The 12,749-nt window shown below is 40.9% G+C and overlaps 1 protein-coding gene across 1 annotated transcript; it reads left to right on the forward strand.

Annotated features, from left to right (window-relative positions):
- Positions 1–3,793: 3,793 nt before the first annotated feature.
- Positions 3,794–9,941, forward strand: LOC140180961 (uncharacterized). Its single transcript, XM_072222883.1, has 3 exons — positions 3,794–3,837; positions 3,952–4,076; positions 9,400–9,941. The coding sequence occupies exons 1-3, from the start codon at positions 3,794–3,796 to the stop codon at positions 9,939–9,941; spliced, it is 711 nt and encodes a 236-aa protein (XP_072078984.1).
- Positions 9,942–12,749: the final 2,808 nt, after the last annotated feature.

Below are 12,749 nucleotides of genomic sequence, written 5' to 3' on the forward strand. Positions count from 1 at the left end.
GTAAGTCACATTTTGCTCTTCGAATTTCCAGCTTTGATTTCGAGTTCATGAGAAAAACTGTTGAGATTTTGGGCTCTTTGATGTTATAGGACCCAACTCTCTTGGAGGAGAAGGTTAATCTTGTCTCCTTAGACCTTGGGTGTGGTAAGATTCTCAACCCTAGTGTAATTTGTTGTTCTATGATGTTTGGGTATTGAGAGGTTGTGTATGGGTATGATGATTGTGGCTTAGGTTGTGTATGTGTGAATATTGGAGCTTGATTAGTGATATTGAAAAGCTTGAAAAGGGATTTGGTGGTGAAAAATATGTTCTTGGAAGTGTTGAGGCCTTGAGAGCTTGAGGAAAAAGTGGTTTGGAAGTGCTCCGGTTGAGCTTGGGAAATCGGCTAAGGTATGGTCTCGGTTTCCCGTATCTAATATGTAATGTGGTAGGAAATACTTAGGCTAGAGGCCCTAAGATAGGCATTGAATTGTTGATGTTGTTGAATGGTTGAAATATATGATGTGGTCATATATGTGATGATGATTATTGATTCCTTGATAGTATGATGTATGAGAAATATGCATGTTGTGATATATGCTTGATGATTGATTATGGTTGAATTGTGGGTAGAACCATGTTAATGGTGAGTATGCTACTGATTGTGTACAATGATGATTTAATGGAATTGGTGTTGTTGAAAATTGACATGAGGAAGAGTATATTATATGTCAATGTGTTTGAGTTTGAGCCACTTGGGTGAAGTGGGTTAAAATGATGGGATGGTGATTTTGTGAATTATGGTAAAGTGTCAATGTGTGAGTTGAGGAGGCTTGATGTTGAATTTGATATATTTTGATTGATTTCAAAGAAAAGGGATGAAATTGGCATGTTTTGATTGATTTTGAAAAGAGTTGAAAATGGCTTGGTTTGAAAATGGCACTTTGTGGTTTTGTATGAAAAACATGGTTTTGGGCATACTTTGGTGGGACATAACGTAGACTACAGATCTCTGTTTTGTGCCAAATCTGTTTAGAAATAAAATTGGATCCGAGATGTCCATGCCGTTCGAAGAACGGGTGAAAAACGATTTAAAATGAGAATGTTATGTCCGTTGGAAGATTGGGGGTTGAATCTGTGAATTCTGCAGCTTTGAACTTAGAAAATTTTTAGCAGAATGACACCCCGCGCGTAGGCATACTTGGCGCGTACACGCCGTTCTTCTAGAAAGCGCCATCCACGTGTACGCGTGGTGTGCGCGGGCGCGCCGATGTGCTGCACCCAATGCCCAGCCATTTTCCAGAGAGTTGTGCCAGATTTGTGCCTGGGGCACGAGAGTACCCACGCGTACGCGTGGCTGACGCGTGCGCGTCGCTTGGCTATTTTTCAATCCACGCGTTAGCGTGCATGACGCATACGCACCGATGAGTTTTGTGGCCATCCACGCGTGCGCGTGGAGTGCGCGTACGCGTGGCCCTGTCTTCATCCCAAAGTTGATTTTTGAGTTTTAAAAGCCAAATTTCATACTTCGAAGCCTCCGATCTCACCACTTATGTCTTAAATCATTATGATATGCCTAGCTATGATAAATAGGGCTATATAATCTGGTAGCTTGTGAGTGAAGTAAGGGAAAAATGAATGATCAATACGGATCAAAGATGATTATGCGAGATGCGGAGGATGGCGGTGGAAGTACTTGTTATGTCATGGGCCGAAGGGCCGTAATTGTTAATGAATTGGCTGGTTATGGATTTAACCGTGAGGCGGATGGCTAGATTATTGCCGTGTTACGGCGGAGCCATGATTATGGCTAAGTATAAATGCATATATGCTGTTGAATGAATTGTGAATGTCGCACTTCCACTGTTGGAGATGAGAGTTTCCCTGGAAGGAAGCAGTGGCTAGCCACCACGTGCTCCAGGTTGATACTCGAAACTCTTTTGACCCTATGTCGTAAGGGTAGCCGGGCACTGTGAAAGCCCCGGATGAGCTCACCCCCGTAAATATTCACCAGTGAAGGTGATGGATATAGATCATGATTATGATCAAGTTTATGATGAGTATAACTCGAGTTAGGGATGCGCGACAGAGGGACAGTCCAATGGTTAGCTACAAGGACTTGTCGGGTTGGCTCTATAACCGACAGATGATATCATCAGCCATTAGGGACAGGCATTCATCATATGCTTACTATGTGATTTATTTGAGACTGCTTATTTGACTGCATATTACTTGCTAATTGTCTAAATGCCTTATCTGTTCCTATTTGTATATCTCTTGTTTGAAATAAATGTGTTTGCTATATTATACTCCTGCTGGTGGTTGGGAGGTCTAAAGGAATTGGAAAGGGAAGTATTAGTTAGACTGAAGAATCTTTAGTCAGATGCTCTTTATGGTTTAGCGTGTTTATAAGCTTGAATTATCTGGAGGGAGTTCTAAGATTGCCTTTGGCTTTCCTCTATTATTATGTATTATATATGTGGAAGCTGTTACCATGCTGGGAACCTCTGGTTCTCACCCATGTGGATTTTGTGGTTTTCAGATGCAGGACGTGAGGCTTCTCGCTGAGGCATACTGGAGACTTCTGGATTAGCGAAGATCCTTTATTCTCGGGACTCTGTTTTGGTTTATATGTTTTGCTTAGATACTTTTATCTCCATTGAATAATACAAACTATGATGACTTCTCTTATAGGAGATTTTGGAGAATAGTTTTCTGTATTTGTGTCCCTTTGGATTTCCTTTGGGGTTTTCCTTATTTTATCATATGTATATATTGCTATGCTCGGACCGGTTATCTTCGCAACCGGATTTTGAGTCTTGATATTCCTATTTTTGACACTCCCTTGTATATTTATAATCTTGTGTTGCCTTATCCTTGTTCGTTACGTTATCGATCGGTGTGTTGCGCTTTTGAGTTGCGATTTTTTTGGTTTACCCCTTTTTTTATACAAAGGCTCCTAGTTATAATCAATCATTCATACTACTATATGTACTAAATTTTTATAATTTAGAGGTCATAATACCTTGCCATCTCTGAATTATGACTTAAGCATAAGACTCTGTATGGTAGGGTGTTACATTATGGTATCAGAGTAGTTCGTTCCTGTAGAGCCTGAGGGACAGACTGACTATGCTTCTGTGCATTCTCTGTATGTGTGTTATGTGCTATTAGTATATCTGCTTGATATAATTGGCATAAACGTTCATGAGCATGCATTTGGGACTTTGAAGCACTAGATTTCCGATATTGAGACTGATCAACTTAATATCGATTGTTGGGTGTGTATAGGGACCAGATGGCGCCTCGTGGACGCGGTAGAGGCCGTGGTAGAGGTCGTACTAATGTTCGTGCGCCGGAGATTAACCCTAATGACCCGGTGAACTTTATGACGGCGTTGGAGAATATGGCTGCTGCTATGCAAGCCACTACTGAGGCTCTTGGCCAACAGATGAACAACCATGACAATGATAGAGGTGGAGCTTAGGGCCCGATGACACTGGCAAACTTCTTGAAGGTTAATCCACCCAAGTTCAAGGGAACTACTAGCCCGACTAAAGCCGATACATGGTTTCAGGCTATAGAGCGAGCACTGCAAGCACAAGTGGTACCTGACGGACAGCGTGTCGAGTTTGCTACCTATATGCTCACCGGTGAAGCGTCGCATTGGTGGCAAGGTATCCGATGTCTTCTGCAGCAGGGTGATGACTATATCACCTGGAATGTCTTCCAAGAGGAGTTCTATAAGAAGTACTTTCCGACTTCTGCCAGGACGGCTAAGGAACTTGAGTTACTGCAGCTGAAACAGGGTATCATGTCCGTATCTGAGTATACTGACAAGTTTGAAGAGCTGCTCAGGTTCTCTCATATGTGTCAAGGGACTCCGGTGGAATATGAGGAATGGAAGTGTGTTAAGTATGAAGGAGAACTCCGGAGTGATATCTTCAGTTCAGTAGGACCAATGTAGATTAGAACTTTCTCCGAGTTGGTGAACAAGTACAAAGTTGCTGAGGAGTGTGTGAAGAAGGCAGCTGCTGAGAGAGGGAGTCACAAAGGTTCATTCCCACAAAACCAAGGGAAGAGCTTTACACCTAGAGGTTTGCCCTTCAAGAGGGAAGGCTCTTCCAGGAGGCCCAACAACAACAACTACCAAGGGAAAAGGTTTGGGAAGCAGCCTCAGAATGATCAAGCTTGTACTAGGTGTGGGAGTCACCATCCGGGAGCACCATGCAAGGCCGGATGGGGTTTGTACTACAATTGTGGAAAGGCAGGGCATAAAGCCGCAAGCTGTCCGGAGAAGCAGAAACAAGGTGCTGGGAAAGCACAACAGACTGGTCGGGTGATCACCACCTCAGCTATATGTGCCGAGGGATCCGAGACACTCATTCGAGGTAACTGTGAAATGGCTGGTCAAACTTTAAATGCTTTATTTGATTCGGGAACATCGCATTCATTCATTGCATTTGAGAAAGCCCATGAGTTAAGATTGAAGATTGTAACCTTAGGTTATGACCTAAAAGTGTATAATGCTACCCATAAAGCCATGGTAACTAGGCTAGGATGCCCAAATGTTTCATTTAGGTTCAAGCAGCGTGATTTTGTCCATAATTTAATCTGCTTACCGATGATCGGTCTTGATCTTATCTTGGGAATGGACTGGTTATCTGAGAACCATGTCCTGCTTGATTGTTCTACAAAGTCGGTGTACTTTATGCCGGAAGATACAGAAGGGCCAGTCGTGGTGAATAATTATTACTTGAATTCGATAATGGTAAACTGTTCCGGAACCGAATGTCAGGGTATCCTGTTGTTAACCGCGGGTGTTTCGGGTGATGATCAAAGGTTGGAGCAGATTCTGATTGTATGTGAGTTTCCGGAAGTGTTTCCCAATGATATTGATGAGTTTCCACCTAACCAAGAGGTTGAGTTTGCTATTGAATTGGTGCCTGGGGCGGGACCAATCTCAAGTGCTCCTTATAGGATGTCACCGTTAGAGATGGACGAGCTAAAGTCTCAATTAGAGGATTTATTAGGTAAGAATTTTATACGACCAAGTGTCTCTCCGTGGGGTGCGCCAGTGCTACTGGTAAAGAAGAAAGATGGGAGTATGCGACTCTGTGTGGACTACAGGCAGCTGAACAAGGTCACAATAAAGAATACGTACCCATTGCCGAGAATTGATGATCTCATGGATCAGTTACAAAGAGCTGGAGTTTTCTCCAAGATTGATGTGCGATCCGATTATCACCAGATAAGGGTGAGGGGTGAGGATATCCCTAAGACTGCTTTCAGGACTCGTTACGGTCATTACGAATACACTATGATGTCTTTTGGATTGACGAACGTAGTGGTGGATGCATTAAGTCGGAAGTCGTTATATGCAGCTTGGATGATGCTTCAAGAGGAGAAGTTACTCAAGGGATTCGAGAGTCTGAAAATTGGTGCTCGAGAAGTATCCGGAACTTTGTGTTTGAGCCGATTAGAAATCTCAAGTGATTTTAAGTCCGAACTCCTAAAGGCTCATGAAAATGATGGCGCATTGTCGAAGGTGTTACCGGTCATTGAGCAAGGAAAACAGTGGAGAGTGTCGGAAGAAAAAGATGGGTTATGGAGATTCAAGGGTAGAATCATTGTGCGGTATGTTGGCACTTTGAGGCAGGATATCTTAAAGGAGGCACACAAAAGTGGATTCTCCATTCACCCAGGAAGTACTAAGATGTACCATGATTTAAAAGCGATGTTTTGGTGGCCGGGTATGAAAAATGATGTGGCGGAATATGTTTCAAGGTGCTTAACTTGTCAAAAGGTAAAGATTGAACATCAAACACCTGCCGGGATGTTGCAACCTCTAGAGATTCCACATTGGAAGTGGGAAAGTATTGCAATGGACTTTGTGACAGGATTGCCAAGGACTAGGGCTGGTTTTGATGCTATCTGGGTGATTGTGGACCGACTGACGAAGTCAGCTCACTTTTTACCCATTCGTATGACTTACACCCTTGAGGAGCTAGCACGGTTATACATAAAGGAGATTGTGAGACTTCATGGTGTGCCTGCTACTATAATCTCTAATAAAGATCCTCGTTTCACTTCAAGGTTTTGGGGTGCATTTCAGAAAGCTTTTGGAACCCGACTAAGCTTGAGCACGGCTTACCATCCTCAAATAGATGGTCAATCCGAGAGGACGATCCAAACACTAGAGGATATGTTGAGAGCTTGTGTTTTGGACCAACCGGCGAGTTGGGATCGGTATATGCCATTAGTGGAGTTTACATATAATAATAGTTACCATGCGAGCATCGGAATGGCTCCGTATGAGGCCTTGTATGGGAGGAAATGTCAATCTCCACTATGTTGGTATGAAGCTGGAGAGAAAGGCTTGTTGGGGCTGGAAATGATAGCTGAGACCACTGAACAAGTCAAGAAAATCCAAGATAGGATGCTTACGGCATAGAGTCGTCAAAAGAGTTACGCCGATTAGAGGCGAAAGCCCTTGGAATTTGAGGAAGGAGACCATGTCTTCCTTAAGGTTACTCCAACCACGGGAGTAGGTAGGGCGATTAAAGCAAAGAAATTGAATCCTTGATACATTGGTCCATTTCAAATCCTGGAGAGGGTTGGACCGGTGGCGTATCGGATGGCTCTACCACCTCATCTTTCGAATTTGCACGACGTGTTTTACATGTCGCAGCTTCGGAAATACACTTCTGATGCTAGCCATATGTTAGAACTAGAATCGGGTCAGTTAAGAGAAGATCTGACGCTTCCAGTGGCTCTGGTCAGAATTGATGACACTAGTATCAAACGGTTGCGTGGAAAAGAAGTTTCATTAGTCAAAGTGGCATGGAGTCGAGGCGGTGTTGAGGAACACACTTGGGAACTTGAGTCGGAGATGCGAACGGATTATCCGCACTTATTCTCAGGTAATTGCATTTGAATTTTGTGGGCAAAATTCCCAATTAGGTGGGTAAAATGTAAAACCCAGTTAATTAACGGCTAATTAACCCATAAATGAGAATTTATTTTAGAAAGCCTAAAATGTGATTTTTATGGCTAAATGTGATAGAGGAGATTGAGACGAGAATTTCGGTGCCAATTTTATAGAATTCGGACCAAGATTGGACCGAACGGGCCAAACCGGACCAACCGAACCCAAAATGGGCCCTTGGCCCAACATAACTAAACCCTAAAACCCTAGTTTTCAGCATTCTCTCTCCTCACTTATCACTCAAACACGCTTAAATTATAAGAGAGGGGGGAAGAACACTCTTTCAAGTTCTATCTCTCCCTTGATCTTCAAACCACCATAACTTTTGATCTAGAGCTCCAATTATTGCACCGTTTGCGGCCACGCGTTCATCGCAGAGAGCTCTACAAAACTCATACAATTAATCTTGAGGTAAGCCACGTTTTTCTCTTCGAATTTCCAGCTTTGATTTCGAGTTCATGAGCAAAAATGTTGAGATTTTGGACTCTTTGATGTTATAGGACCCAACTCTCTTGGAGGAGAAGGTTAATCTTGTCTCCTTGGACCTTGGGTATGGTAAGATTCTCAACCCTAGTATAATTTGTTGTTCTATGATGTTTGGGTATTGAGATGTTGTGTATGGGTATGATGATTGTGGCTTAGGTTGTGTATGTGTGAATATTGGAGCTTGATTAGTGATATTGAAAAGCTTGAAAAAGGATTTGGTGGTGAAAAATCTATTCTTGGAAGTGTTGAGGCCTTGAGAGCTTGAGGAAAAAGTGGTTTGGAAGTGCTCCAGTTGAGCTTTGGAAATCGGCTAAGGTATGGTCTCGGTTTTCTGTATCTAATATGTAATGTGGTAGGAAATACTTAGGCTAGAGGCCCTAAGATAGGCATTGAATTGTTGATGTTGTTGAATGGTTGAAATATATGATGTGGTCATATATGTGATGATGATTATTGATGCCTTGATGGTATGATGTTTGAGAAATATGCATGTTGTGATATATGCTTGATGATTGATTATGGTTGAATTGTGGGTGAAACCATGTTGATGGTGAGTATGATATTAATTGTGTACAATGATGATTTAATGGAATTGGTGTTATTGAAAATTGGCATGAGGAAGAGTATATGATATGTCAATGTGTTTGAGTTTGAGCCACTTGGGTGAAGTGGGTTAAAATGATGGGATGGTAATTTTGTGAATTGTCGTAAAGTGTCAATGTGCGAGTTGAGGAGGCTTGATGTTGAATTTGATATATTTTGATTGATTTCAAAGAAAAGGGATGAAATTGGCATGTTTTGATTGATTTTGAAAAGAGTTGAAAATGGCTTGTTTTGAAAATGGCATTTTATGGTTTTGTATGAAAAACATGGTTTTGGGCATACTTTGGTGGGACATAACTTGGACTACAGATCTCTGTTTTGTGCCAAATCCATTTATAAATGAAATTGGATCCGGGATGTCCATGCCGTTCGAAGAATAGGTGAAAAACGATTTAAAATGAGAAAGTTATGTCCGTTGGAAGATTGGGGGTTGAATTTGTGAATTCTGCAGCTTTGAACTTAGAAAAATTTTAGCAGAATGACCCCCACGCGTAGGCGTACTTGGCACGTACGCGCCGTTCTTCTAGAAAGCGCCATCCACGCGTGCGCATGGTGTGCGCGGGCGCGTCGATGTGATGCACCTAATGTCCAGCCATTTTCCAGGGAGTTGTGCCAGAACTGTGCCAGATTTGTGCCTGGGGCACGGGAGTACCCACACGTACGCGTGGCTGACGCGTGCGGGTCACTTGGCTATTTTTCAATCCACGTGTTAGTGTGCATGACGCATACGCGTCGATGAGTTTTGTGGCCATGCACACGTGCGCGTGGAGTGCGCGTACGCGTGGCCCTGTTTTCATCCCAAAGTTGATTTTTGAGTTTTAAAAGCCAAATTTCATACTTCGAAACCTCCGATCTCACCACTAATGTCATAAATCATTATGATATGCCTAGCTATGATAAAAGGGGCTGTAGAATCTGGTAGCTTGCGAGTGAAGCAAGGGAAAAATGAATGATCAATAAGGATCAAAGATGATTATACGAGATGCGGAGGATGGCGGTGGAAGTGCTTGTTATGCCATGGGCCGAAGGGCTGTAACTGTTAATGAATTGGCTGGTTATGGATTTAACCGTGAGCCGGATGGCTAGATTATTGCCGTGTTACGGCGGAGCCATGATTATGGCTAAGTATAAATGCATATATGCTGTTGAATGAATTGTGAATGTCGCACTTCCACTGTTGGAGATGAGAGTTTCCCTGAAAGGAAGCAGTGGCTAGCCACCACGTGCTCCAGGTTGAGAGACGAAGCTCTTTTGACCCTATGTCATTTACTTTTTTCTTTTTATTTTTTGGTACAATTTATTGAATTTTCACTTTTTCTGTCTTTTTTGTTTTGTTTCAATAGTTTCTACCGTCGAATTTCAGAAGAGGATACTTCCACACTGCCACATATTGCACTTTTTACATCTGGATGAAAAGTCACGTAATTCACAAGTCATTGATTCTCATATCTCTGCAGATATACCTGATCAGTCTCAAAACCCAATGCTATATTCTTTGGTTGAGAGATTCATGGTTCATGGTCCATGTGGTGTGCTTAATCCAAAGTGTCCATGTATGGTGAATGGAAAATGCTCCAAATTCTTCTCCATGAGTCTAAGAGATAAAACCATGATAGATGAAGCAAGAGTTCTCAAATATATGAGACCTGACAATAATCAAATAATCTTGAAGAAAAATATTTGTCTTGACAATTGGTTTATAGTGTCCTATATTCCAAAGTTACTAGCAAAATATGGTTGTCATATTAATGTTGAGTACTCCTGTCAGTCGGCTGCCATTAAGTATCTATTTAAGTATGTTCATAAGGGCAACGACCGTGTTACAGTGTCTTTTTTCAAGGTTGATGACGGATCTAGTTCAATTGTACAAGTAGATGAGATATAAAGTTATTATGATTGTAGGTACATCTTTGCTTGTTAAGCTGCTTAGAGATATTTGGTTTTGAAATTTAGTACAAGGAACCGAACGTCATTAGACTTCTATTTCATCTTCTAGTCAATAGTTAGTACTATATCAAGATAGTGATACACTTGATAAGGTTGTACAGACTGCTAAACAAAACGTAAGCATGTTTATAGGTTGGATGGCTGCAAATAAAGAATCTAAGTTTGCACAGACTCTTACTTATGCTGAATTTCCTTCCTACTTTGTTTAGGACAAACAGAGGAATCAATGGAGATTATGGAAGCAGGGCCATGTCATTGGTCGACTGTCACATATGCCTCAGGGACATGGAGAAGAATATTATTTAAGGTTGCTACTAAATCTATAAAAAGGTTGCAATTCATTTGAGGATATAAGAACCGTTGATGGTATTGTACATAATACGTACAAAGAGGCTTGCTATGTGCTTAGACTTTTACAGGATGACAAAGAATTTATTGATGCATTAAAAGAGGCAAGTGTATGGGCTTCTTCCTGTTATATTAGGAGGCTGTTTGTGGCCTTGCTAACATCAAATAATATGGGAAAAGTAGAGTATGTGAGGCAGAACCATTGGGCTTATTGCTCGGATGATATTATATACGAACTAAAGAAGATGTCTATGGGAAAAGGTTGTGATAAGAGTATTCTTACATCAATATTAACAATTCAAATACATGTATGTTGTCTTCTTAATTTCATACTACTCATTTAAAGTATCTTTTTCTAACACTTTTCATTTACCCCTTTTCTATAGAAGTTTGACTATATGATAACAAGATAAAAAATATTTGCTTTATGAAGATCGAGAGACTTGTGCAAAGTGTAATGATCCAATTTTCAGTATGGCATGCTCATGCCAAAACATTGAATGTTACCAACTTGAAACTACTCTGACACTGTTATTAATAATATCAAGCATGTAATCAGGTTAACGGAACTCAATTTTTAAGAAAAATCTTTCTTAAAGAAAATTGCAAATAATAAGGAACGTGAGATTCCGCAACCTAAAGATAAACAGATACATACACAAATAGGATAATATACTATAATATATATACATACAGTACCCAAAAGATGAAAAGTTAGTTACTCCCTCACAGTTATGTACATATATATAACTCAAAACATCTTCGGGGTCTAGCCCATATAGAAAGCCCCTAATCTGACACCTAGACTAGCCTAGTCTTCTAAATTGATCTCTCAAAAAATAAAAGTGAGAGTCTAAAACAAGAGAAACACTAAACTGGAACACTACTAAAAGAAGATGCTGATATCGCTACCTAATCGTTGTCAGAAGTCAAGTCCACGATCTCTGTATCCATCTTGGGATCCTCATCATTCTCAGAAGTCAAATCGACAATCTCTATTTCCTCAATGTCCTCGTCGTCAGAAATAACGATAACCTCTAGTGTACTCTGGGGACTAGCATCACTGCGGTCGCTTACGGAAGCTGTACCACTAGGAAAAATCTACTCAACTATTGAGGGCATACCAGAACCTGCGGCGGAAGTCCCGGTAGGCTCTATGGTGAAAGGGTCAGAGGAGCAAGTAGAAAGAGACTCTATCGACATATCCAAACCTACTAGAGGAGACTCAAGGATGTAGTCATCGTCGATAGGGCCAGGCTGAGGCACCGCCTAACCAACATGCTGTGCTAGAACAGGACCTCCATGCATGTGATCAAAAGGATAATGAATAGAATCGAGATGTAACCATGACAGCGGAAAAGCATACGGTGCATGAGAATCAAAGAAAGGTAAAGCTAACAAGTGCTAAAAGGAATGATCTTTAACTATGTACTTACGAATCGAGGCTCCGCGGCCATCACATAGAAACTGTGAAGGACAGGATCCTCGTACACATAAGGCTGCTCGAGTTCATAGAAGATGACACCCGTTTCCATCTGAAGGTGGTAAGAAGATAGGGGTAAACACTGGAGAGTTCTCAGTAGGGTCAGGGTGAAACAAGTTAATTTGCTTTTATATGACGGCCACGTGTCCCAGATCAAATCGACCACAACAAAAGAACATATGCAAACAACAAACAAAAGTAAATTGCAACATAACATACAACCACAAGAATGAATTCAAAAGACACAAGAGATATGCACAAATAAGTATGATACATGTCTAGTCCTAGTACAGGTAATGAGCTCATTTGTCAGTTTTTGACCCACACCCGACATTACATCCTTACAAACGATGTCTCTCGTTACCATCACTTCGGGGTATAGTGCCCGATACACTTTTGGGTTATAGTACCCACACGCTATTGGGATATAGTGTCCGTACCGCTCTCACGATTAAAATGATATGTCATACTCTTCGGAAATAGCGCTTGTAGCTCTCTTCGGCATCGCCGGATAAATCGATGACAAGAAGAGTCATTGGTGTAGCACTTTAAAATGTAATTATCTCATCACATAATCAAATACCTTTCAAGATATAATAATTCGTTTTCCAAGATTCAACAATTTCTCTAAAATGATCACCAAAACAGAGCAAGTCATAAGATTTAACTTTAGAATTGCTTTTTCAAATATCTCAGAATTATGCTTAGATTATATAAATATTTAAAAAAAATATGCCCATTGAACTAAAATACATAAATATGCTTAAACTTTGAAAAAATCGCATATTCTGCAAGTTACTTTAATTAAATTGACATAATTTAAGATTACTCTAAATAACTCTAAACTTTTATAAAAGAGACACAGTCTTCACAGGTTACTTTTTAAATTATTCAAAAATAATATGTTACTAATTT

Source organism: Arachis hypogaea, chromosome 1, assembly GCF_003086295.3.
Source record: "Arachis hypogaea cultivar Tifrunner chromosome 1, arahy.Tifrunner.gnm2.J5K5, whole genome shotgun sequence".
Classification (NCBI taxonomy): Eukaryota; Viridiplantae; Streptophyta; class Magnoliopsida; order Fabales; family Fabaceae; genus Arachis; species Arachis hypogaea.

Bases quoted from the DNA above. Each gene is read 5' to 3' on its own strand.
- LOC140180961 (XM_072222883.1), top strand. From the start codon at position 3,794: ATGTCCGTATCTGAGTATACTGACAAGTTTGAAGAGCTGCTCAG. The intron at 3,838-3,951 runs GTTCTCTCATAT...AATGTAGATTAG, and splicing joins AAGTTTGAAGAGCTGCTCAG to AACTTTCTCCGAGTTGGTGA. The intron at 4,077-9,399 runs GTTTGCCCTTCA...TTGTTTCAATAG, and splicing joins GAAGAGCTTTACACCTAGAG to TTTCTACCGTCGAATTTCAG.